This window comes from Megalops cyprinoides, chromosome 13, assembly GCF_013368585.1.
Source record: "Megalops cyprinoides isolate fMegCyp1 chromosome 13, fMegCyp1.pri, whole genome shotgun sequence".
NCBI classification, from domain to species: domain Eukaryota; kingdom Metazoa; phylum Chordata; class Actinopteri; order Elopiformes; family Megalopidae; genus Megalops; species Megalops cyprinoides.
In genome coordinates, this window is record NC_050595.1 from 10,518,294 (window position 1) to 10,544,819 (window position 26,526).

The following is a 26,526-nucleotide window of genomic DNA, read 5'->3' on the forward strand; positions in this document are numbered from 1 at the left end:
TGTAGAACTGCATCTTAGCATTTTTATACATTTTTTTTAGTTTGGTGGAAACAAGCAAAGCAACACGCAGGCCCACCAAAGATTGTCCATCAGTGTCCACCAAACCCTTAGATTTGCACAAAGAAGCAATGTCTACACTCCCTGCTTTTCTCTCTCAAATCACAGCATCATGAAACACTGTTAATATATATTTTTATGTGGTTTGAAACTCTTTTTCATAAAAAGCAAGAGTTTTTTTCATAGAAAACAGGTTACTCTTTTCAACAAACACAAACAGAAAACAACTGTCCAGCTTAAAAAAATCCTTCCTGCTAAAGACAGAAACATTTTTCGGAGTTCTTTAGTGGACGGACAGCAGCTGAAAGAGAACTCGTGGCGCCCAAAGGCCACATGCTGAGATGGCCGCTAAGCCTCTTTGTCCCAGCAAAAAGGCTACAGGGGTCCTTGGAGCAGACTGGGTTGTCTCTGTAGGATGCCCGTCCAGTCCAGCACTCAGGTTTTTTTTCTTCTCGTCCTGCAGAAGAGCCAGGGGTGGGAGGGGGTGGTGGAGCTACCCACAGAGCTATCCTCTGGGACTCTTTTTTATCTGTGAGTTCCACATGCCACGCTTGGAATGGTAGTAGTGGAAGAAGTTCCGCAGTCTGAGCCGCTCCACCTCCAGACCGTGCTGCAGAACCCTGACGGAGAGGAAGGGACAACGGTTACGAGTACAATCCAGACACAGTTTTACTCTGCAAGAGAGCACACACTAACCCATTCAGCGTTAGACAGAAACTGCTCTGTAGTATGCCTACTGGACCAGGCAAAAGCTTTAGTCCCTGTGGACTTGATGGTGCTGCTCGCTGATAAAGGAGGGAGGAAAACCCTTTCTCTGCAACTTGTGGAACAGCAAAACATTTTTATTGGTTCCCTGTTTTGGAAGGTACCTGTCCAGCAGCTCCCAGTCCTCCCCTCCCCACCGGTCCTTGAATTCTTCCGTGTTCATCCCCCCGATCTTGTCGAAATCCGATTTGTAAATGCCGAACAAGCCGAAGCCGTTTACCTCCCAGTACCCTAGGGATGCATTGAATAGAGGGGTTGAAAAGTGCAGCCAATTAATTTCTGCCTGCAAAAGTCCTGCGATCCAATGATTCTCACACTTGAGTAACACTGTGACAGCTGTCAGAGCTTATAGCATGCTAAAGGACACAGCGTGCAGAAACTGTGGAGTGCCTGTGGATGGTTCATAAATGGAGCTTATTAAGCCACAGGGATGGCTCTAAAGATGGGCCCCAATGAAGCCAATATAAGGAAATGTGTGGTTACCAGTATTACTGCACATGTATAAGTGATGTAATGCTGCTTCTATTTCTGCATCAGTGAGACCTTATAATTCCTGTGGCTTTCACTGATATCTGTGCGAGTGTGTGTGGGGCCTGTGTGTGGTGTGTGCGTTTGTACATCTGTGTGTGTATGTATGCGTTTGTCTATGTGTGTGACTTCTGTAATGCTAAGCCACAGTGGGGCACAGCATGTTACCATCAGGCTCTTGAGGGGAGCTCCCACACCCCAGCCTCATGACGATGGGGGCGAAGGCCAGTCGCCCCTCAACACAGTGCTTCCTGATGCTCTCCAGGATGTTGAGTGGGAAGTGGATGTGCAGGTCACACAGGAACACGATGCTGTGATTGTCCTGAGAAACACACACACACACACACACACACACACACACACACACGCACACACACATACACACACACACACAAATATACACACAGTCATAATTAACACTTACTTTATAGGCTGTATTTGATTATTTTGATCGCTAATAAGCACCCTGAATTACACCATGAAGTAGTACAAGCATGTGCTACCTTGACTAAAGACACTCATTCCCTGGGTTCCCTCTCACTTACCTCAATGGTGTCCACTCCGATCTGCAGACCTGCAGAACGCTCAAAGTTCCCCTCTCGTCTCAAGTACTCATATCTGAGAGACATACATTTACAGACATTAGGTTCTTCCTGCAGGAGCACTGACTTTTCAAGAAAAACACCATCACATTCATACAATATTCTTTGTGCCCATCATGCAGAGGGACCCACCTGGGCACCTTGCTCTCTTTGAGGGCCTGCTCCACATCCATGTCCTCACTCTGGAAGTCCACGATGATGATGCTGAAGTTGTCGTCCTTGGTCTCACGGTGCAGGAGCTCCATGTCTGAGATGAACTGCTGCACCCAGCGGGCCTGGTTCTTCACTGCAGAAGACAGGGGAGAAAAGACCTTTACAACAGGACTATTTCATGAATGCAGACACCAGTTCACACATTATAACAGGACTACATCATAAATACAGACACCAGTTCATAAACTATTTCCAGGACTATTTTATGTCTAGAGAAACCAGCTTATGGACTATAACTGGAAAATTTCAATGATACAGATACCAGCTGGGGCACTATCACAGGACAGTTTTACAACTTAAGAAAAACAGTTCCTGCACTGTGACAAGACTATTTCCCAGCTGAACGCTTGAGAAAAGTTAGAGTTAAGTAAACTAACACTTTATTTAACTGCGAACACTCCTGGGAGAGTTCATTTGGGCCACGATGCTGGAGTTCACTGCTTCAGCTCTCACTGTGTGGGCGACAGCATTCTGCATTTTAAACCAGGCTAGAACCCCATGCTACAGATCCCCTGTGTCGACATGGCAAATGCTCCAGCTGAGTCTAAAAATGACTTCAATGGAAACATCATTACACTGAAATTGATTAATTGCAGCATTTAAAATTAATTTCAGCTGCTGAACAGTTGGGGGGACTGACTGATTATTCAATTAAGCACCCAAGAGCACCGTGCAAAAATGAAACACTGAAGATGTACCACAGCTACTTCAGAGCAAACAGTGTCACAGAACTGGCTCTCTATAAGCGGTGCAGATGGTGAAACGTCCAGGTGTGTTTTACTCTGTTTGAAGGTGCCAGTCAGAGGTACGTATTTAGATGCCATTGCACTGGGCAAGGATGTCATCAGAAAAGCTGTCCAAATACTTTCTTGCGGCAGTGTAGTGTAGTGGTTAAGGAATGTTGCCAGTTCAATTCCCCACTGGGGCACTGCTGCTGTACTCTTGGGCAAGGTACTTAACCCACAATCGCATCAGTAAATATCCAGCTGTATAAATGGATAACATTGTAAAAAAAAAAAAAAAAAACTGAAACCAATGTAAGTCACTCTGGATAAGAGTCTCTTGGCTAAATGCCAATAATGTAATATAATTTCTGTCAACATGATTCTGAATAAATGCCCCAACTTTTTCCAGGCTTCTTCTTTTGGGCCTCCTCCCTCAGAAGCCCAATGCCACCATCACCTCAGATCCACGCACCTGGCACCACAAAGTGCACCATGACGTCATGCCTCCACTGCAGCATGACTGGCTGGCAGAGCAGGGGCTTGGCGTAGGCTGTGCTCCACAACGTGGTGGCATGGGGCTGGGCGGCCTGTCCGCTGGGCAGGGGGCGGGCGGACCCCCGGGCAGCAAGGAGAGTGGAGGAGGAGGAGGATGAGGAGGTGGTGACCCCCTCGTTGTTCTCCAGGCTGTCCTCCGCCCGGCCGTGGTGCAGCAGGAGGTAGATGTACTCAGAGAGGCGCACCACCCTCTTCCCCCGCTCCATCAGCTCCAGCTCCACCAGGTAGCGGTTCCCCCGCGCCGAGTCACGCCGCTTCTCCACGTTGATGATGCGCAGCAGGGTGTAGATGCTGAGACAGAGGGAGAGAGACAGAGCAAGAGGAGGAGGAGAGAGAGAGGGAGAGAGGGAGGGAGGGAGAGAGAGGGTTTTCATTTTCACTTGAATAAACGCATGTTTGCAGGCCCAGCTTGCTAGTGCAAGAAGAAAGTAAAAGCAAATCCCCCCCCCCCCCCCCCCACTCCCACATAGGGAAGCCATACTCAGAAATAAACTTTTTAAAATAAAAACACCAATAAAGCACCATGGCAAACATGTAGCCTAATGCTTAAAAGACAGCAGCTTTTTTTAATTACAAAACACTCAAAATCATGATGTTGTGAATATACCGTAATGGGTCAATGATCCTTTATCCTCAGTTATTCAGCTATGCTACATTATCGCCAATGCTCCCGTACTCCCAAATACACCTAGTTTTACACCTGTGGTTTCTCCCTAGTAGCCACTTCTATTTTCTATAATCAACTGCAAGGGAATTTCTGTCCTTAGCAGAAAATAAGTAGCTGTCATCCTGGTTGTGCATGAAAGCTAGAGAGTTAGCTAAACCCATAATAAAAACATTTATAAAAATTCTAATGTAGCAAGGTACTCTCAATGAGCAACAAAAATCACCATGTATATCAACTCATGACAGGTAGCAATGTTAAAAAGTAGGCTTTCATATTCCTGATCTAGATTTGCTGTTCCTGGTCAGCTGCAACTTGGAAAGAGTCACAATTCAGTCAGTTAGATTGTTAGCCAATCAACAACCTAATTAACATGCTACCTAGCAAGAAAATTATATTGTCAGTTCGCTAACTAACACATTGACTGTTACCAGCTCACTACCTAGACAGATTGCTTGCTCCCCCACTATCTAATCCTATTTTCACACATGCTACATGCTAACATGCTACAAAAGGAAGCATGTAGAACATACACTGAAGGCATTAGCAAACATCAGTTACGCTTGCTTTGAAACAGTGCTCATTTTCATTTCAGTTTAGGCACTGTGAACTGAATGATTTAATGTAAACTTGGCTTTATATTTAAATTAATCATTTTCATTTCATTTTCATAGTCCTTTTACACTTACCTTCTGTGGCTTTTCAAAATGACACAAACCAATACGTTATTCTGATGCTGTGAAACTTCCATACTCCCAAATCACTAAATATCATCTCTGGACAACAAAGAAATTATATTCTATTCTTCAGATTACATTATATCACATTATATTCTTCAGTGTTTTGAGTTCCGTCAGAACTGTGGCTCGTTTGTATTGGAATTTTAGCTGTTTACTTCATAAATATCCGGAAACACTGAAACACATCCACAGTATGGGGCCACAGGGAGATCATTAGTTTGAAATTTTAATTAATTATAAGATGTGTTTCACAGTACAGGTTAAGCTTTTGAGATAGTGCTTCCTGCGCCTCTGCTCATGGATGGAAACAGTAACTGAAACACTGGATCACATATTATGCATATATATGATAGTCTTTTTGAAATATTTTTCTTAAATATGTTAAGTTTTTTTGCAGCAAGGAATTTGTATGCCAACAACTGCTTCGCTAAAATGATCAGCCATCACTGTGCGTGATCTCACACACTTACAAAAAACTGGAATATGTCACAGGCGAAAGTACCAACAGTGAAGACAGAAACATAGATTGTGTCTCCTTGTCATTTGCAAATTTGATATTCAAAGTTTATTTTCACATCAAACTGCCACCCTAGCATAACAAAACATCAGCAGAAAACAGAGAGAATGATTGAGGCTTCAAAGGCACAAACATTTTTTCCCCCCAAGGAAACCTATCCCACAGAGGTAATTTTGCTTTGCATGTAGCCGGGAGCCAAGTAAACTGATACCACATTGGAATCCTCATGTACGCCCTGTGGCTGTTTTCTAAAAAAAACAGTCACCAAGACAACTGTTGTTTTCCAGCAAATTACTACCTTATCACTATAAAATAAGGTGTCACAAGTACAAGGCTGTGCTTGTTCCTGTTAGATGATGCATATTGCGAGCCCTGCTGGCTGTGGTGTACAGTGAAGGAAATCCAGGGAGATACCTTTTTTCTTGTTAAAATGGATAACGCTAAAGATATATCCAAAGTCAACTGAGCCGCATCTTCAGGTAACAGTGGAAAGAAATGACATATCTTTTCGTTAACATGAAAAAAAAGCACAAAGGAGAAATTGAGTCAAGGCATTTAAAGTAGCAATTGGGGGCACTAATGTGTGCAGTGATAAGGTGAGAATTACATGCTGCATATGTGGTGTGCACAAGCCTTGCTCTCAATAATTCTGAGGTTTACTGGAGGTGAACCAGATTCATGAATTAATCAAAAGAATGCATTACTTTCAGTTGTAGCAAAGGTGGTCTGTGCAGTCTTCATCTGTGTCAATCTCAGATATATCAGACCATGCTATGAATCACTAGGTTTGAGGAGGTTTGTGTATGTGGCAGTAATAAAAACCCTATTAAAGTTAAATGAATAGATAGGTGCAGGGAGACTACAGCCATATAGAAAGCAATAGAGGAAATCACTGTTATTTTCTCTTGTTTTTCTCCAAAAAACATACTGAAGAGCGTCAATGTCATGCCAAGGACATTGCAGGCTAAAGTAAAAGACCTCCACAAAGCAGCGAATTTACTTAAAAAATGCCACTTGAGACACAGCTGCATTCAAAAGATAACTTTGCGGTCACCAAAATACTGCTTGGACGTTATCAGACCACACCGGGTGAGCAAAAAAATGTTTGAGGAAATTCACACGCGTAAAGTCGTTTTCACAAAATATGTGAGGAGGATCTAGTTGACTTTGAGAGTTATTTTAGAGTGAAAAAATATTCATGGGTGCCCTGATGTAGTCAAGTACTCAATTTGATTTCGGAGCTTGCCAATAGCGGACTTGTCATCCAGCCAAGTGCCCTTATCTCTGTAAGAGCTGACAAACTGTATGCGGGACAGTAATGCAGTCACTGCCAAATTTTTAGACCCTCAGAGCTGAAATCCTAACCCTTTTTGTAGCCCAAACCCTAGCCATTTATGTAATTATACAACTTATGTAATATATGTACAGTAACCAATGCTCACTTGCAATTACACAGTATTTACATATTTAGCTACACTGTTGATAATAAAATGAGTATATTGTATACTGTGACATTGGTAATTAGTCAAAACATTGGTCATGTTTTTATAACGCAGCCCAACACTGACTGTGTGGATTAGGGATTTTGTTTGTGGAAAATGAAAGCTTCAGAACTTTGAATCTTTGAGTCTAATAAAAGATTTTGTAGAACAAGAGGTACTCAAGTATGCAGTTATTTTGTATGCATTACCACCACCTCACCAACATCGTATGATTCCTCCCCCCCACCACCCTCTTGAACAGATGACTGAAACAGGTATGAAAGCTCAGGAATAAAAGCCCCAAGGCTGAACCTAGATGGTACGGACTGCTGTGAACGGATCACAAAAGGACAGCACCTCTGAGGTGCGCCCCTGCCCAAACCCCGCCTCTCACCCGCCGTTGTGCTCGTTGAGTTTCTCCATGTACTGGGCCAGCACGTCCACCACCTCGCTCTCGGCCAGCTGCAGGTTACCCGACACATTGCAGCGCAGGTCATTCCAGTCGGACCGCAGCAGCTCGAAGTCCATGGTGTTGACGGAGAAGGTGCGCTGCCAGTTGATGGCGTCCTCCGCCCAGCCCGGTCGTGGCTCCGCCTCCTCGTAGCTGTAATCCGATAGCCCCCCCTCCTCCTGCTCCTGGTCGAGCTCCTGCTCCTGCTCCTGCTCCGGCTCTGGGTCCAGCTCCTGCTGCTGCTGGGACTCGGTGATCTCTGAGGTCCTCATGTAGGAGGTGACCCTGGGCTCTGTGGGGAGGGTGTTCTCCATGGAGTTAGGGCCTGGGTTCCTGGGGGTTGGTGCGGTGGTCAGAGGTGGGGGCTTGCGGCTAGGCACTGATGTAACAATGCTACTCCTGCTGGGAAGGGAGGGGAGCTCCTCTCTCCTCTGCGGGTGTCTCTCTGGCAACGCCCTGGTGGCTGTCTTGTGAGCCACCGCTGGTTGGGTAGAACTGTCTCTTGGCGTGGAGGCCCTGCTTTGCCTGAAAGGGGATTTGGGCCACAGCTGACGGGCACTGACCGGCCATCTACCGCCCTTCCGTTTGGTGCCTAGATTGACCAGCTTGGTGGTCTTGCCATTCTGATACAGGAAGACCCCAGGGAAGACCTCCCTGGGCTGGTGGGGCGCTGTGCTCCTCCTGTTGTTTGACGGCCCGGGCCTGGTGATGTAGATCTTGCTCTCCTCCTTTCTGCGGTCCTTACTAGTGCGCGGGTTGCCCGGGGCGACTGCAGGGCTGCGGACGGTGTGGGGGGAGTTACCCAGGATCTGCTTTGCCCTGCTTGTCAGTGCAGAGAGGGAGCTCTTCTGAGGGAACAGGAGAGCTGACTTGCTGAGTTTGGGCGGTGTCTCTGCGCCCCCTCTCCTGCTCAGCTGGTCAGGGCTGGTGCGGATCCAGGACAAGGACCGACTCCGCACCACACTGGGCCTCTGGAGGCCCGGCGCCTCTGGCTCCCTCTGGTGGTTCCCCAGAGTTTTGCCCTGAGGCTCCAGAGCCTCTCTGCTGCCCCCTCTGCGTCTGGCCCTCGTCTGGAGGACCTCTCTCTCCTGCTGGTCGTCCCCATCCCCCTCCTCCTCCTCTCCCTCGTCGGCAGGAGTTTGCAGAGCGGGCCCCAGGGACGGCCTGGAGGCGTGGCTAGCCTGGCTGGTGTTGGCTCTCCTCCTTGCCGGTTGGCTGTCCACCGCCAACGCCTCGTCTGCCGGGTCCACCCCTTCCTCCTCCTCCAGAAAATCTGAAAAATGGAGCGATTTTTCAGTGACGCTAATGACACGCCAACGGGACAGCCGCTGGCAGCAGCCGTTCCGATTACGGCCCGGCTCTCCTCTAATGTCATTACATGTCAGGGAGTATTTATTAACGGCTGTGGGGAGACAGTGGGCAAATGCAGCTGGACTGAGGCCAGCGCTAAGAGGCACCCCTGTCACTGGGGAGGCAGCCTCTCATCTAATCCCGCTGATCTGAGAATGCTGAGTACATACCATCTGGGTTGGGGAAGAAGAAGGGCCTGTCGTCCTCCTCCTCGTCCATCTTCATGTACTTGTAGAAGCCAAACCTATTGGATGGAGACCAAGCACAGTCAGCACTGATAAGCATGGCTTCAGGTAGAACTGGGGGGGGGGGGGGGCTCTGATGACAAGGTGACTCAAGGGGACACAGCAGGCCAGAACAGAACCTCTTTGTACAGATCACCATGCAGACGAAGATCACCAATTATATTACTCATATAATAATAAGAAGAATCAGAATCACTGTTTTTGCACTTATTCGGCACCTTTCATACATGTGCAACTCAAAATGCTCCACAATTCCGATATGAAACGGAACAATATGCAATCTGACTGAATCTCCCACACAGTTTTGTTCACGACACAGCTTCTTGTCCAATCATCAGGATCAGGAGCTCAGCACTTCTACATTGTTAATGATGATTTAGAAATCACCATCAGCCACCAACAGCTAGCTTTGAAATGTTAAGTAATAGCAGAACTAGCAAGCTAAATAGTTAGAAAGCTGCCAGTGCCACCCACAGCTGAGTTATTATTTTATTTGGCATTTTTTTATCTCCATATTATTCAATATTTGTCTGCATTTGTATTCGTCCCCGCTGTCAACCATATAAAAAATTATTTTTATCCATTTATTCATGAATTACCCAAAATTCATTTTTAATCATTTTTCATTTTTTGTTGTGGTTCCACACAAAAACATTTCACTCAGTCAACAAGCTGTCCAACCTCTGTGACATTTTCTGTTGTGAATAGTTACTTTCACCATTTTCCTGACAAACTTATAACGGTGTCTCTTCATAATTGTGCAACGAATTATTTGAAAGTCCTCACTTCTCCAGGTAGATTGGTGACTCTCTGTAGAAGCACTTGTTCTCTTTCTCCATGTGGGTCAATCTGGTGAAGTCATTAGGATAAACAAAGGACAGGTACACCTGGGAATACGATAAAGGCTGGCATCAGCGCAATATTAATCCATCACACTGCTGGAATGTGTCACATGACATTTAACTAAGACCTCCACAGACAAATATGGCATGCATAACTCATGGCTTAACTCATGGCTTCATAGAGCTGAGATATACTTTGAATAAACAAAATAAAATCAAACACAATATATATATATATATATATATATATATACGCCCCACAGAGATGCACAAAAATACATCCAAGTCATTTTTGGACTGATGAGCTTAGGAAATGCTGTCATTCTTTATTTCATCCTGCAATGACAGGCATTGGCCAAAGGAGGGCAGCACCACCCCAGTTTGGAGACCCACGCAGGGGCTGAACTGTGGGCAGAGGATAGAATTGGTCTATGTGCGATCTGGAAGTCTCTTATCTTGTGAAAGCACAGAGTGGCTTAGCCTAAGCATCCTGTTAGAGCTAAAAGCCATTTCTTCATGCTCCGTGTTAAATGGGCTCCGACGGAATTAACATCTATAAGGTATGTAATTTGATTTAGCTTTTTACAGAAATTGGTCTATAATGGAAACCTTTGCCATGAATCTCCCCCTTTTTTTTACTCCCACACAGGACTCAGTCAAACAAGTGTGAATGTCTTACTGAGCATTTCTGATGCAAAGACAGGTGACAGATCTCATAGACAGGGTTGTGTATTTGATGCCAGCGTTACACTGTGCATTAACTCCACACCCACGCCAAGTGTCTCAATGCAAATGTAGCGATGACATGGAAATGCATCCACAGCGACTCTCTGCTTCCATTTGTGTCAGTCAAAGGGCTCCACGGTTTCATGTGTTGCTTTTATTCTTCTACAGACACCACGACACACACACACACACGGCAACCACACGGTGACAGACAGCTGGCTGACTCGCTTTCGTGACGGGAGAAAGGTTGAGTGTGACTCACAAACTGCAGGCCCTGGTAGCGAGCAATGGGGAAGTCTTTGACCACATATGTGGGGGAGTAGAGGCACGGGGGCAGCACATTCTCCAGACGGGACGGCTCGATCATGGGTGCTCCTGAAGGAGGGGACAGGAGGAGGACACGCCATCATGTCTTCAGGGATCTATCAGCACCTTCCATCTACCTCTGTACTTTAATATCATTTTTTCCTCTAGGAATTTCGATACAGGTAAATGGTGCAACAGCCATTATGTGGCTTTTTGCGCATTTTATACTCTGCTTCGCTTGTAAGTCGCTTTTGGATAAAAAGCGTCTGCCAAATGAATAAATGTAAATAAATGTAAATGTAACCATAGGCTTTGACAAGCAGATGAGCTGCAATACAGTGAGCAGGACACACACAGTCTAACACCTCTATGCGTCTCTGTTACGTGAGTTTCTGGTTCACTGGACACCTGCCAGGGACAGGTAATACCACACTGAAGACCCTGCTGACTGTAGGGCTTAGGCAGCAGATGACAGCGTGTGCACAGACAGAAGGACGGACAGGCAGCGCTTACCGCTGTAGAAGGTGTCTCTGGGGTCCTGTTTCAGCATGTCGGCGCCGTGCTGGCTGGTGGCATGGGCCTCCTGGGGTGTTCGGCTGTGGCTGGCCAGAGTCTGCGGGATGTGATCCACTTTGTTCATCTTTAGGCTTGATTCGTCTGCAGGGAAGCAGGCAGAGAGCACGGGAGGGGGGGGGCATTTTAGCACCATTGAAAAGAATGTGCTCAACAAGTAGGCAGAAATATCATATTATATGTGCAGTGAAAGGAGTTAATTGAGCCAAATGCATTGAAAAAGGTATGTTGATCGATCCATATTTAGTAAACACTGGCAAACAGGAGCTAAATGTGGATTTGGTGTCCAATAGCATCACAGATTGCATGGAAAAACAGAGGGATCAGCAGAGGTGTCTGACAAAAAGCTGCAGAGAAACAGAGAGGAACCTCCACGGAGAGACAGTGGAGAGAACTGGATGGGGTGGCGTGGAGAGATAAGCCTATAGCCCCCCCACACACGATAGAGAGGGTCTATAAATACACACGTGTGGGCTCCCACAAAGGGCGCCCCACCGCTGCATGTCCCTGCACACACAGCGTGCCACCAGAGGGGCCAGGGCACTCGCCGGGATCCCTGGAGTTCAGCCCGAGTGCTGCAAGGCAGCCTGGGAGACAGGGGTCTCGGGAGGAGTGCGGGGGAGGGCGGTCGCCCCCTTCATTAGAGCTTATCTCCCAATGATATGAAGGCTCTCAGAGGTATCCTGGCTGGCTCGCCGCGGATGAAGAAAGGGTTTAATTAATCCTATCGATTGGCAGCCGGAGTGTGGAAGTATGATTTATGGGGCCTCGCAGGCGGGGCCAGATGGAAGACATGCTTTATAATTAAGGAAAACCAAAATAATTTTCTCTCGTGGATTGATGGGGAGAGACCAAAGGGGGACCGGGGACATAAAAACGCCCCTGGCAGTGCTGGGCTTTTGGGGTGGTGTAGAGCGTTTGAAAGCGGGAACAGGAGATAAGTGCTTTGAAAGGGCTTTCTGATGAACGAGCCCTTCCGGATCCCAGTCCCGTGCCCCAGCGGGGGGGGGGGGGGTTAGAGGAGGGGAGGCTCGGAGCAGGGCGGCAGGGCGATCGATAACACCGAGCCGAGGTGCAGCGAAGGGTAGGAAATGGGAAGGTGAAGGCAGCGTGTTATTAAGAGGGGGGCTTCATTCTGCCTCAGTGCCCCCGTCTTTTTCCACATACCCATGGCGAGCTCTCGCACAAGGTGAGGCACAGCTGACCCTCTAAGCAGCCAGGGTCGGCCATGACTCACAGAAAGGGAGAGACGTCAAAGTGGGAAACACAGATAGCCCTCAAACCCTATCGAGAGATCGGGATCACGCTTCCAATTTAGCTTTCTTTGTGAAAATTGAGTAAAGCCCCACATCTGTGAGGAAACTATAGCTTTACATCTCTTCCTTCAGGTGATATTTGCATTTGATCTGGGAAGTAACAAACAAAATCAGAGAAAAAATGAAAAACAATACAAGCAAAAATAGAAATGGAAGATATTTTTCATGAAAACAAGTAGGTGTGCTCTATAATAATGTAGGAGTTCTGAATAATTTAAAGCAATCAACTGTAATTCAAGTAAGCAATAACTGGAGTGGGGAAAAATTGGTGCTGTGTGTGGAGCAACACAAGGGTAGGAATACCTTGAAAAACTGTGGATTTTACTATAAAACCTGGAAGGGAAAAAACTCTACTATATAAAACAAAGTTTCTCCTGTGTCAGTCTGTGTGGTAAATGATCTTCACCCAGGGGCTTGAACCTCTCTGAAGATAATGAAAAATACCTTGTACAGTATACTCCAAATATAAGACTTGTATCTGTTCAGGACAATTACATTCTTAAAGGACTGTTAAAAGTGGAATTACAAATGAGTGCACAGATATTTATGTGAAGTAGATATTTATGTTTACAATTATGTTTTTTGGAAACCTAGGTGCCTGTCCAGTTTGTATTCCTTTTGCGTCTCCTTGTTTCATTATGCTTCCTATGAGTTTAATCGCAGAATGCCCAATTTTTCAACTTTTTTTTTTCAATTTTGTTATTAAATGCCATGATAGTTGATTTTTCCCCTTATGTACTACTGCGGTCAACTGAGTATCACATTACTGTATATGATGTGCGTGAGCCTGAAGCGATTCTTATAAGTGGGTTTAATAAGAAGAGGAATATTTAAACAGTGTTAGTATAGGAATGATTCTATTTCTGTGTTTTTGATCACTGTATGTGGTTGATTCCAACAGTGATGATTTTTATGAAGGAAGACACTGTACTAACACTACAAAATTGCCTTCCTTTCTCCTTTACTGTTGTTGTAAAAGGAAACTTACAAACCATGAAATTGTTTTCTGTAATAAGGGACAGTTGAGTGCCTTTTATATTATTTTACACTGACAAGACAAAAGCTTTTGTTTGTTTCTGAGATTCTGAAAATACAGGATAAACAGGAGCTGAAAAGTAATTTGAAATAAACTCTGGGAAACATGACTGGCCATATCAGAAGATCACTCTTCTATAAACTCATTTGCTAAAATTAAACTCAAGGGCCCTGTGAAATCTTGAAAGTTCAGCACAGTCCAGCACTTGTTCTCTGACCCAGTACGTCCCCACTCCCAACCTCAAAAACCAGAAATAAGATTTACCTGTGTACAGGGAGATGTATGCAGAGTCTATGACCTCATACTTCAGGCCAGGGAGAAAAGGACGCCACTGAAGGAGACCAAAGAGACAACACAGAGAGAGAGAGAGAGAGAGAGAGGGGGGATGTTTTCACTCAGCACAGATCAATGCGCGTCTCATGTTCACACTCAGCGATTGATTCCCATGAAAGAGTTCAGCATCAATGCCTGCCAATGAGTGCCTGAACTGAGGTGACATTTGATGAGGACTAGGATTTGCATTCCTCCTTACAGATGCTTTTTTTTTTAATACTAGCCAGACCAGCTTTGTAGATCTGAAAGCCACGCTCTTGCCCTGCAATCTCATGAACCCATTTCTCCGGTTCACTATTCAAAGAGCACTGTTTGTTGGAGGCAGGGTGTTCAGTGATGTGTGGAATGCTTACCATGGCACAGCAATTGACAGCCTACAATTCTTTTAAAGAGATTCTGCAATTACTGCGTCACTTCTCGTTACCCTTGCTGTAATCAAGGAAGACAGGTCATTTTCCACAGTGAAGGCTGGGACCGTAATTACACCATGGCACTGTACACTGTCACATGCACCTGCACACACAAAGACACACATAGACACACGCGCACGCACATACACAGACACATGCATGCGCACACACCCACACACGCACACAGAAAGCTTGAGTCACCCAGGAATTGTATAATATTATACAGGGACATACATGCTGGTTTGAATCCCTGCTGGGGTATTACTACTGTACCCTTGGGCAAGGTACTTAACCCACAATTGCCTCAGTAAATATCCATCTGTGTAAATGGATAACGTGTAAAAATGTAAGTCGCGTGTAAGTTGCTCCGGCTAAGAGCGCTTGCTGAATGACAATAATTTAATTGGAATATAAGAGGAATAATATGTTCCCCGCATTTCCACGCTGGAGGGATGATGGGGCTCTGGTTCTTCTTCTGTCCCACTGCACAGAGAAGGCAAAGGAGCAGCCTTGATGAGCGCAGGGCGAGGGAGCGAGGGATCAGCGCGGGCCGAGCGAGCACATCGCGCTCAGCATTCTCCCCCTCGCTCCGCCCGCCTCCCGCCCCTCAAGGTCGACTTTGCCTTTCGGGAGAGGGAAGAAATGCAGCTCCTGCACAACGTCGGGATCTGTGCGGCAGACATCGACATGCGCTCTCATGAGGCACCGGAGTCGAGAGCCCGCGACGGGGGCGCTGGGCGAGACAGAGAGGGGCCACTGGGAGACGGATCACCCCAACAGAAAAATTACACAACAAAAAGTCATGCATCACAATGCCATGGCAATGTGTTGGCTACTTTTACTTGATTGATACTGGTTGAATTTCCAAACACTGCTACGAATTATTGAAGACATGATACAAATAAATCTCACCCCTACAGATTAATTTCAAATTCTAGCAACATCCTCACTCCCAGGCCATTCTGAGAATGGAAATCTGTGGGGTATTCCAGCCATTTTTATTACAGCTATTGTGAAGAGACGTTTTTCTAAGACATAATTAATCCTCTAAATTTAATGTTTTTGTTCATTTAATTGCATCTACAATTTTTAAGAACTTATTAACGTATATTTGTCTCTTTTCATACATTAATTTCATAAAGCCACAGAGAAATATTACACACACAGAGTGAAACACTACTTACTTTAATCAATAACTATTTAATTACCAAAAAAGATGGAGCTACATTCACAAATGCACTCATGAAGACAGCAAAGTACTTTTTCCATAATAAACAATGACAGTATTATGTCTAAGAAATATAGTTTATTGTCTATGAACAGGTACACTCTACACAAATGGATGAGGAGCAGTTCTGTAAAGAGATTTTATTTCCTTCTATTTGATTCTATACATCTCACTACATAAAACACTGTAGCTTTGCTATCAGCGGAGTGCAGGAAAGCAATATTTTAATGAACACAGATGCAAAGCAGAAATACTAGTGTCTAAAATGCTATACTTTCTGCACCTACAGAGCTGTCAAAAAACTAAACTAAGCTAAGTGTTGCCAGTGATGCTTTGATTACCGCAGTCCCTTACTGGCAGAAATCAAGAAGTCAGTGTGTTCAGCATTTTTCGGTGTGCTAAAAACTCCTCGAAGTTCCATTCTTACAATGTCAGGGTGTCAAATAGCCACAGAATAAAACGCCAAAAGATCGTTTCATTTAAATCTTACCAAGACAGAAGCAACCTTGCTGCTTGTATTGTTGCTACACCACAGCATTAACAGTCATAACCATAACTATACTTGGCAAACTCTAAAACTCTGACTCTGATAATGACCAAAAAAAAAAAAATTAAATATGAAAAAGAATTCTTCCAAGGGCATAGCCCTATTATTTTTCTCCTTTGGAAGGTGATCAATACTTCAGATGCAGACAGGTTTTCACAGCTTCCAGTGGATGAAACATTAAGAGTATGGGATAACTTAAGAGAACAATTCACTCCTCATTTGAATAAGCCTTTCAAATGCATGCTCAAACAGCAGGCTGCTGTTTTAGAACCACAGATCTTCTGGCAGTTCAAAAACTACAAAGTGTCCTCATCCAATCGTCTCCCCTCACTGCAGTTGTGTCTGTAAGTGAAACTGCTTCCTTTGTGGCTCAGGTACACGACGAATGCCTATCTGATGCAGAGCACGACCCGTTCCCTGGCCCTGAACATTCAACAAGAGAGGAAAGAAAATCGATTGTGTGGAGAAAGTAAAATATACAGATCACAGGACAAAATGGAAAAACTGCACCTGTGGTGTTTCATCATGTTTTCTTTTGGTAAAATCCATGAGATGACATGAGTTTTTGATAGTGTTACTCTCCCCAAATGTGCAATATCCTCTTGCCAGTATTACCAGCCTATCTATGAAGCTGAAATTTACTGTTTCCTCTAGAAAAGCCCTTTGTGTTATCATGTCTTATTTCTCCAGTACAAGTTCAAATGTTATTAAATACAGTGAATTCTCCAAGTGCTGCAAGCAGCTATGTGTTAAAACAGAGGTTATAGAGAAAGCCATTACAACACAGCCAGTTTAATTTACTCCTATGCAAAAGAACACGGATGGTCTGTTATAATCATTCAGTTCCATTTATCTGGAGCACAAATTTAAATCTCCAGCCAACCATCCTCCTACAACTGCCACCCGGGGGGGGTCTTAGAAAAAAAGACCAGCTGTGTTAGTGTTACGACATTGGACTGGAGGCCCTTCCTACACACCCAGTGGGTAACAGAATCCTCTCGGAGCAACAGCTACATGTTGCCATGGAGCCTGCTCAGCACCACGAGGAAAAGCGAGACGGGCCTTCTTGCCGTCACTTGTCCCTTCACAATCCTGATGGATGAAGAGGCAGAGGCTCAGCGAGTGGAAATGATGCCCAAAGAATACATGTTGATGGCATTCATAATGAAAACATTTCCTGACACCATTCTTTCCCTCCTCCTTCCAATTCTCGCTCCTCTGATGCTGTTGAAATTGTGCTGGTGGGGAGGGGGGGGGAGGGCACAATGTACCACACTGAACAGCCCCAGTGGAATTCACTTGCTGTTTATTAAAGAATTTGTTGAATAAATGGTTTTCTATGGGTTTGCTGGGTTCGGTAATTAAATTTCTTCCCCCAGCCCTCCCTTTCCCTTTCTCTTCGTGCAGCTGAGCACACTTGGTTGTCCCTGTTGATGTCTGGGCAAGGCAGGCCATGAATGTTATCTTTGGCTTATAATGTCATTTCATTTTATTTATTTATTTATCTACACTGGTCCCTTTGAAGAACTTCCTCTCGGCTCCACTCACCTCTGCTGCACAGACACCGCAGAGGCAGGGTGCAATGAATGCCCTGTCTGATATTACCATAGCAGCTCATGAAAAGCAGGCTTTATGAAAACAGCAATGCAGGGTAACATGCAGCGCGGTGCACAGTAATTATCTGCAGCAGTTTTTACATCGTACAGTAAGCCTGAATAGACAGACTTATGTGGCTTTTTTCCACATCAAAACACTTGAATTAGTGTGCTTACCTTCAGAACAGCTGACAAATTTTCACCCAGAGGGAAGGGGGTGGAGGACTGACAGTTACCATTGATGGCGAGGCGTGGAATAGTGTAAGGTAATCTGCCTTTTACAGGACTAATGAGAGGCAATCAGTGATCATTACTGAAGGTGCGTTTTAGTGAGGGCGTCCCTCAGTAGCACCATGTAAAACTCCCAGAGCATAAAGGACGGAGCAGATCGATAAATCGCTCTGTATTGATTTCTTTAGCGAATTCAAGAAATGTTCACAATGTTTTCCCTGTTGAACTTACCTGTGCGTGCACTCTGTGTGACTCCCTACAACAGCGAAGGACGTGAAATGCAGACTTGGACAAAACTGGGTCATAATTACTGCTGTTACAAACAATATCTGGTTTGCTGTGTATACAGATACCTTGCCCCACTGCATCCTGCTTATGAGAAACAGCAGTCAAATTAGCAATGTCTCCAAATTCCTATGGCAAACCTGGTGGGCCCATGCAAAAGAATGTTACAGGGATCCTTGTGATGAGTGAGGACATTGTCCACTGAAAGCAGCTAGGTGTGAAGCTGAGTCCAAAAGGCAACCATCTGTGTCTGAACACTTCAGGAGGTGTAGCAAATACTGTGAAATCCCAGCTGAAGGTCAGGCAATTGGACATATTGTTGATGAAAATAAATTTTTGAGTAGACTGTGGGGCCAACTGTGCACTAAGTGCAACATGGGGAGAAGATACTTGCCAGGGATGGCAGCTTTATTTGTGATATAAGTATCCACACATAGGCACAGATTCCCTGACTTTTTGCTAGGGAACACCAGGTCTGAGACGCGCAAAGTTTATCTACTAGTTTGCTGATGTGCTAGCCTCCAGCAAGAGCTGCAGTTCAACAGAGACTCTATTACATAGAGCCAGTGGGCTGCAGCACAAGGCCTGGTGGCTAAAAAAATAAAACATTTGTGAGTGTCCAAGTTAAGGAGCAACACCGTAGCTCCCAACTCTCAACTCTCAACTGTGCATGTCTTATCTGCAATAAACCTGGAGGTGATGTTACTGATGACAGTGGTGACTGTCATCCGTAACGTCAGTCCTACGGTTGAGATAGAGTAGGTCCTATGGTTGGCACAGAGCGACGTAATTTGGCAAAATGATTTATTTTTCCACTCATCCAGCATCCACATGCAGGGACGTTGGCACGAGAAGTGGAGCCACAGGTGCCACCCTGCTGCTGTGGTTGTGCATGTGGCTGGCGCTTGAGCTGCAAGCTGGGACTGAGGTCCATGCCAGCTTGGCTTTCAAGCCTATGTAGCAGTTATGCATCTTGATCTGCAACTGAGCAGGGTGTCTGCAGGTTAGTTCCACATTACTCTTACATTTGGCAAGCACACTGTACTTAAAATGCAACGTGAACCGCCTTTGACAGAGATAAATCGTCCGGCTTGTGCAACAGTCTCTCATGCGCTTGGACGTTATTAAGTGTGTTTGATTAGCCGGTCACAAATCGTCTCATCTTAAAGGGTGCCAAATTTACATGAACCGACAAAGCCACTCAAATTAACTGCATACTGGTGTGCAGACACACTCAGATGGCGTTGTAAAAAGTGGAAATGCCTGGGGCGTGCACTTAGCTGGGTGGAAAAATGCACTTGCAAATGTGTTACAACTGTGGTATAACTGTCTGTCATGCCAGAGTCCCAAATACACACTCGCCTTCTGCTCCCGAGCAATGGAATAGAAATGCTTTTTTGTGCAGTGCTCATGCCTTCCAAGTTGAATGTCACAAGGGAGATTTCAAAGGACTGAATCTAGTGAGCTCACAGCGCAGGCGGTTTGCCAGATAAGAATAAGAATAAGAAATACTTTATTAATCCCGAAGGAAATTTGAGTGTCACAACTGCACCGTCCGGCACACATCAAAAACAACAAAAGAATAAATTGAATAAAATAAATAAAGAGGTATAAAATACAACAAATAGAAATCGAAAAGTTTGTGCAATTATGCATTGAGAAGTTATCATGCTTGTGCTACGATTATATACATAGTATAAAATGAATTATGAAACAAGAATAAACAAGGGTAAGGTTATTGCTATTATACAGTATGAAGTGCAGTAGAAAAACAGTTATTGTTGTACAATATGCAAAACAATGATAACTGTATAGTGCAAATCCTGACCAGATGGCTAGAGAACAGTTATTGTCCCATGTGCAACGATTATGTGTTTGTGTGTGTATGTGTGTATGTGTGTGGGGGGGGGGCAGCACAGGGCATCAGGTGCCAGTCAATCCCATATTGTAGCAGAGAGGGGAGGAGTTGTATAGTTTGATGGATGCAGGCAGAAAAGACCTTCTGTGCCTCTCAGTGGCATAGGGCAGGGAGAGAATGGGAGAGTACCTTAATCCATCCTCATAAGCTAATGTTGGGTTGGGTAAGGGCTGGAATATGTGTTTAATGCAGGGTTCAACATTAAGGTTTTTTTTTCTCATTTGCCTGGTGGGGCAAATGAGTCAGAAATCCACTTACCCAAACTAAATTTCTAATTGTCTGGATATGGCATAGCTTAACTGTACCATAAACCATGCAAAAAATTACAAGTCATAAGCTTTGTCACCTGTGCGTTTGTTTTGCAACTTATTCTTCTCATACAGAGATCCATTGGACCTATCTCAGCGTTATCTTGTCGTTGTCTACCTTTTTTGTGTTTGTCTTGCACGGATTTGTCCAGGCTTTCCAAAATCTGTTTTCTCTGACTGCTGGTTCCATGGTAGAACTTGTCAGCTTTGTTGGGCTATTGCTTACATACATACAGTATATACCGGGAATAGTTGGGCTGTTCTAGACTCAGGTGCACTGCTGTTTCCATGATGACAGAAATGACAGTGAACATTTTTTTTTTCCTTTACAGCCACTTAAGACAAAAACCTGTCTTTACAGACATGGTTTGTGTTTCAGCATGCAACCTTAATGTTAACTGAACTAGCTAACCAAGCTAGAAAGCAGCAGCTGTTCTCATCATATAGACAATTTTCTGGTTAGGAGAAACCAGGAGGGTGAACTGGTAAGCAGCTGTGAAAGGCACACAGAAAAAAAAAAACCCCTGTGTTTTATTGCGCTGTAATGATGGTCAGTCTGTTTCCACTGTCGCAGGTAGCTAGATGTTGGTCAAGAGATAAACTATGATTGCGACAGAACCTAGAGTGACTCTCCTTTTTTCCTTTTTCATACAAAACAACAGACTGAGTGCCAATGCGTTTGCCTTCCTGACAGCGGACACACGGAAACAAACTGAAATGGAGATGCTGAATTTTCGCTGAATAATCACTGGCTGGTTTTACTGACCTGACATAGGTTTTTACTTCCCTTGGCCAATCTGGTGACCGTTGAACCCTCTTAATGTACACAGTCAAATGATTCTAGCCAAATCTGCCAGTATTTAATACAGTGACTGTAAACCAAGATTTTAACATAACACATACTGTAGCGCTCTCACACCTCTGTTTTAACTAACCAGAGTGTGGACATAACACTAGTAAAACTTTCATAGAGATACTAACACCATTATCACTGCTACTAGGAGAGTCTGTAACTAGAATCACTTACAGGAGACATTTTGTATTTGTTCCTACCATACTCATATGATGTGAGTGTATCTCTGGTATGAGAAGACTATAAAGTAGGTAGTTCTGAGACTGAATAATACATCAGGCAAATTGCAATGTCTTCTTAAGCAGTGCCTAAGTGTTTTTGATATGGTTTCTTATGCAGACAGATGAGCCCACTATTGGCGGAGATTACAGCAAAATCATGAATGCATCTGTAGTGATACCACTTGCGGGACAAACATGAATTGCATCTGTGTGCAAGTCACAATGGCACTCTGAATACCCTGGCATAAATTAAGATAAAACCAGTCTAATCTATGTGGACTGGGAGCAGGGCGTCTGAGAGGAGGGAGGGGGAGGAGGAGAGAGGGAGGAAAAAACACAGGGAATACAGGAAAAGAAAAAGCCAGTGGCAGCAGGACAGAGGTAGGGCAGGGGTGAGAGGTTACACTGTACAATTCAAAGCACACAGGAGTGCAATCCAGTCCTTAGTGACAAACAGCATCTCCACAGGCAGAGGCTCTGACTGGCACAACACCACTTTGCCTCATCTTCACATGGCCACACACATTGCCTCTGGTTCTCAGAACCCTTATCCCTCTGTGTCCAGCAGTGTGAAGAGAAACTCCATCAATCAAGGGTTGAGTAGGTTTTCACACAATGATGCAAAAAATAAATAAATAAATAAATAAACCTCACAGGTTCCAGTAAGAAATAGATTTGCTGTTTTAGGGGGGCAACAATCAAATCCAAGCAGCACCCTAGCCAGTAGCTACAACAGTCACACTATTGCTGATGCCCTCAGGATATAAATCAGGGCAAAAATATCACTAGCCACTATGTTTTTATAATTTGTGAAAAGATCTGATTTCAGCCACACATTGGCAGGTGATGGTGTTTGTACTACTTGTCAGGTGGTGTTGAGAACGGTGGAACAGGGAGTAATAAAAAAGCCCATTTAAATGGGACGTGTTAATCCACAACCCCTGACTTCCCATAAAGCTGCCAAGTGTAATTTAGGTCATTCTCTTTCTTCAGTTATTCATTTCCTCTCCTGCCTGATGGCTGAAACTAAGTGGGGCTCAGTCAGGTTAGCATTTGGATGGCAATACTTAGTTGCTGCCAGTAATAGTGTAGATATGCCATTGTAGGTTTGTCCTTCCTCTGGCCCTGGTAGAAAACCAACACAAAAGTGCAGTGAGGGGACACCAGCTTTTGGATTCTTATGGATAAAAAACAGCATCTTTTGGATGTTACACTGGAGCCCAGACTGACAATCCTATCACAAAGAGCAGGGGGTTCCCTAGTGCTATGGCCTAATTCCAAGTCCAGTTCCCTTAATCTAGCTATATAATAATCCTCTAGTACAACTGACCCTTTACAAAGTTCCCCATGGATACTGTTCCTAGGTTGGTCAAGCTTTAGCGGATACTCTGATAACACTGGACAGATTATCCAATTAAGTGAGTTATCTCAGGAGGAGAGACAATTTTGGATGCAGGATCAACTGATAGAGGCTGACAAAAAGGCCTTCAATATGGTGTTGAGGGGTAAAATTATCATTTCAGAAGAAATCCCTGAAAGACAAAAATACACTCACGGTGAAATGGGAAAGATCTCATCAGCTGTCAGTCAAGACAAAAGAAAACATCAATGAACAGTGCTGTTCTTGCACCGTTGAGTAAATTTAATGGATAAGATAGCCAGACAGTTTTCTTGTTTATTTATACATATAATACATGGGTAAATTAAGTAATGTTAGTCTTTCTTCCTAATATTTATAAGTATATGTATATATCTCCAGATTACTTCTCTCACATCTCTGTCAGTCTGATGTGAGAATTTACCCACCCAAATCCTCAGCAGAATAAAACCAATTTCTCCTGCAGCCGTGAGCTCATCATTAGAAAATGCTGTGGCATGTTTCAAGACATTATACTACCTAAGACGTTACACTGCCTAACTTACATCTTTCCGTTTATCTAACCATGTCCAACAGCAAAGTTGGCGAAGGCTGTGGTGGTTAGTTATGGTTACTAAGCACTGATTGGAAGATCACTATATGTGGGCAGGGCCTTGTAAAGGGTCTATTGGTTCAATAAATTCCGCCTCTCCATCTCATCTGAGGATTAGTGGCTATTCCAGTGCAAAACAATTGCTGTGTAGTACACAGGTGGGTAATTCACATCAGTAATCATTAATGTGAATCACCTGAAAAGACTGCAGCTGTTATATAAATGGAATTCATGGCACATTTTGGGGTTCCTAAATTTCAGGGTCCCTCTGCCTCTACAGGAAGCTAGGAGCGAGCCCCTTGTTCCACATTCACACACGTGGACAGACTGCACATGGGGCAGAACAAGTAAGAAAATGGCCTCTCAAATTCCCAGATGCCCACTGTGGTCAAAGCCCAGCCTTCATCTAAAACAAGAGCTTTTTCCAATGGAGTGAAATGTACTCATCTTTATGTGTCTCGTAGCATGACAGATGTTTGTTCCCTTTTTTAACACTTGCAGCCCTATTCAATTATTCATGAATGAAAAAGGCTAAATGGAGTCTGAGAGCAATGCATCTACTGTGTAGCCTAAAGACTGTGAATTCCTATGGCCTTTTGTTTTCCAGTCTGTGTCTCACTCTCTAATGAAATGCAGTAGACAAATACTCCCAGCATCCTCAGGGAGACTCCTTTTCACAATAATGATATCAACGCCATTAGGAACATTTCATAATGCAGCCTTTTGAGGAGCACAGCTAATCCGGGTGGCTTTTCCCTAATAAACGAGTGCTTGGGCCCGTCAGGTTTATTACGACTATCTGATAAAAGGTTTGTGGACAAGTCTCAGAAAATATGCTAGATCTGACAGGCTTAAAAATGTATTACGGTACTGAATCGAACATAACAGAGCGAGACTTAAGGAGCTGTTATGATTTCCAGCATGGCCTTCTCTGGTTCATTAGTATTTTCTCACAGCGCAGACTGTAATGGCCTTTCATTTGATTTTCTACGATGCCTCGGCTGTGAATATCAACAGAATAAGGATAATGGTTGGCGGCTACATCACGAAGCCGTAATGATGCTAATGATAATGACGATAATGATAATAATAACATGGAAAATAAGAATAGTGTCATTATTGGGCATTTTCTAAAATCAAGTGTAATGACACGGTTTCATCCCTTACGCCATTGTTCCTCTAAATGATATCTCTTGGTTCCCCTCTCTTCCATCTTGGATGAAAGGTTTGTCCTCAGCTGTCCCCTCACAAATCAGAGTCACAGACAGCTAAGCTTTGTTTGAGCAAAGGATCATTAAGACTGAGCTGGCCTCTGTGCGCTGGAGGAAGCAAACGCGAAGCGAGAAGACTGACAGAGAGGGAAAGTGAGGGAGGGGGGAGGAACGGAGTGCCTCCTCCCTTGGGGGGGAGGGGGACAGACGCACAGAAAGATGGCATGACGCCGGGATGCACAGGGGCACGCGCCGTCTTTAGTTCTCTTTGAGGAATGCCATGGCAACAAGGTGTTTCTGGAATGAAAACGTGGGCTGACGAGACCTCCCGTGTCTAAATATATTCGGCACACACAATCGCAGATAGACGAAGATTGAGTGGCAGTCCCTTCTGCCTCACCAAAGCCTGACAGAAGAATGCCAGTCAGTTAGTGGGATACATGGGTGTTAACATGGAGGCTGCGGTCTGTAGCTACGACCATCCACTTTCCAAACCATTCAAAAAACAAATTTTCAGAGGCACAATTATGGCTGCTGTGATGATTAGGCATTCACTGAGAGGGCACAGAGTCAAGTAACTAAGCCCAAAAGTACACAGTAGGATTTCTTCACAGGCACTGATACAGTCATTAAGGTTGACCCACCTGGGTTTATAGTTCAGACACATTTTGACCACTCGAAAAGCAGTGCAATGGAGGTCAACAGGAGACTGGCTACTGCTGATACCCAGCGGTGTAACATCAATAGACTTACCCCAACCTCCACATGGTCTGAACCCTTGTCATCTTGCTTATGCAGAATCTCAAAATAGTATCGCCTGGACGAGATGAGGCTGGAGAGAGAGAAAGAGAGAGAGAGACAGAAGGAGACAGAGAGAGAGAGAGAGATGTTAAATTAAAAGTTGAATTTGACAAACAGAGGATAGTGTTCAGAATTTCCTCATGGGGAGTGATGGGATATGATGTTAAAAATTGGTCAGAGCAGTGGAACCACAGACTGGAAAGCTATGTCTCTGAATCAATCAGACAAAAAATCCTTACTATTGCTGTGGACTGGGCAAAATCACCTCAATGAAACCAGGCCAACCGACTGTCACAATTCAAAAGAGAGATTGCACCAGTGTTTCGCTAAAGTGAACATGTGGTGCATGTGAAGAAAGGGAGGCTGTTTATTGTCCATTTGCACAGCCCTCATCGAGCTACACAGCAAATCAAAAACACATCCTGTGGAATTGGCCCGCATCTGCTGGGTAGCACACGCTATTGGTCCCCCACCACTGTGCACACACCATTGATTTCCTTCAGCCTGAGACAAACTGCCCAAATGGCCCAAACGTGTGTGTGTCTGCGTATGTGTGTGTTTGTGTGTGTGTCCATATATCAATCTAAGTGCAGTCAGCGAGGGAGCTGTAGGTCTTGAGGGTTAAGGGGCGGTGGGGGTGTGTAACAATTAAGATTATGTTGGAAGGACATGGAGGGCCAAAATAGAAATAATGTCTCACCATTGAAGACTAAGCTTATGGCCAATAACAATATAAACACGTAACAATAACAGGAAAAAAACAGCCTACATGCTACTTTACACTCAATTAAGTGCGAGAACCACATAAAATTAGATTTCCTGCAAATTTACGGCTGGTAATTCAGGAAAACCATCTGTTGCATGGATTTTCGACAGGGTGGTTTCATTCATCCATATTCATAGATCGCGTTCACACATACAAA

General features: G+C 44.5%; 1 protein-coding gene across 1 annotated transcript in view; it reads right to left on the reverse strand.

The window, feature by feature from the left end:
- Positions 1-429: 429 nt before the first annotated feature.
- Positions 430-26,526, reverse strand: part of LOC118788480 (N-acetyl-beta-glucosaminyl-glycoprotein 4-beta-N-acetylgalactosaminyltransferase 1-like) — a 127,636-nt gene continuing 101,539 nt past the window's right edge. Inside the window, exons 9-21 of the mRNA XM_036544494.1 lie at positions 25,556-25,634; positions 13,957-14,023; positions 11,281-11,424; positions 10,724-10,836; positions 9,680-9,780; positions 8,819-8,892; positions 7,242-8,571; positions 3,363-3,736; positions 2,085-2,238; positions 1,896-1,968; positions 1,519-1,672; positions 927-1,053; positions 430-677 (exon numbers count right to left, since the gene is read on the reverse strand). Coding sequence (XP_036400387.1) covers positions 563-677; positions 927-1,053; positions 1,519-1,672; positions 1,896-1,968; positions 2,085-2,238; positions 3,363-3,736; positions 7,242-8,571; positions 8,819-8,892; positions 9,680-9,780; positions 10,724-10,836; positions 11,281-11,424; positions 13,957-14,023; positions 25,556-25,634 — 2,905 coding nt within the window. The 3' untranslated portion in view covers positions 430-562. The remainder of the gene's footprint in view (positions 678-926; positions 1,054-1,518; positions 1,673-1,895; positions 1,969-2,084; positions 2,239-3,362; positions 3,737-7,241; positions 8,572-8,818; positions 8,893-9,679; positions 9,781-10,723; positions 10,837-11,280; positions 11,425-13,956; positions 14,024-25,555; positions 25,635-26,526) is intronic.